At 41.9% G+C, this 781-nt stretch overlaps 1 protein-coding gene across 1 annotated transcript; it reads right to left on the bottom strand.

Annotated features, from left to right (window-relative positions):
* Positions 1 to 76: 76 nt before the first annotated feature.
* On the bottom strand, positions 77 to 467 carry Tsp_13568 (conserved hypothetical protein). Its single transcript, XM_003366981.1, has 2 exons — positions 372 to 467; positions 77 to 295 (listed from the first exon to the last, which is right to left on the bottom strand). The coding sequence occupies exons 1-2, from the start codon at positions 465 to 467 to the stop codon at positions 77 to 79; spliced, it is 315 nt and encodes a 104-aa protein (XP_003367029.1).
* Between the last annotated feature and the right edge of the window lie 314 nt (positions 468 to 781).

The raw sequence follows: 781 nt of genomic DNA, 5'->3' as shown, positions 1-781 counted from the left end.
GATTAAGCGTAAGGCGGGCTAGCAATGATTTCATAACTGAATATATGAACTGTTCATTGAAAGCGAGGCGTCTACATCAGGATGACATGAGCTGTGAGCATGTCAGAATTGTTTTCACGTACTCATTTCTTGTGAACAACTGTCTCGCTTCCCTCTTCGTCGGCTTACGTTCACCGCTATGCGCTGTCCATAAGATGTTGTTACTCTGAGTAGACGTAGCGCATTTATTGTGGGGAAGCCTCTGACACTCCAACGCTTGAACGAGGAGAAGCGGTGATTGCTTACTGCCAGCAATCTTGACTTAAATTTAGCGTATTAATTAGTATTTATGAGGAATGTAACTTGATGAATTATGCTGCTAAATGCTTCACTTGGCGTGGTTGCCTTTCACAGGAAATTTTGAAGTCAATGGACTGCGCTGGCGAGTGAACAACTCTGACCAAGTAGTCAAAGTGTTTTGGGCCCATATTTTCTTGGTTTTTATGCCGCACCATATGACCATGAAATGCCTACTGTCAGGAGTCTTTGAATTTGATGCTGGATTGTAGCAGAAAGAAGTCAGTTTACATTTGTTTCAAAAATATTTACCGGAATAAGATACATGGTTCGTAACCGAACAGCAAGACCAGCATATCATTCAACAGCTGGGACGGTGCTTCATCATGCAATCATATTTAAGCATTGTTCGCTCTGACAAATGCCAATAATGTTCGCCAGGAATGCCTTTATCCTTAAGTAGTTATATGTAGCGGGAGGATGACGAACAAAGTCTCTGAATTTG

The sequence above is a fragment of the Trichinella spiralis genome, assembly GCF_000181795.1.
Source record: "Trichinella spiralis strain ISS 195 chromosome Unknown Scfld5062, whole genome shotgun sequence".
NCBI lineage: Eukaryota > Metazoa > Nematoda > Enoplea > Trichinellida > Trichinellidae > Trichinella > Trichinella spiralis.
This window is presented reverse-complemented; position numbering and strand designations above follow the sequence as displayed.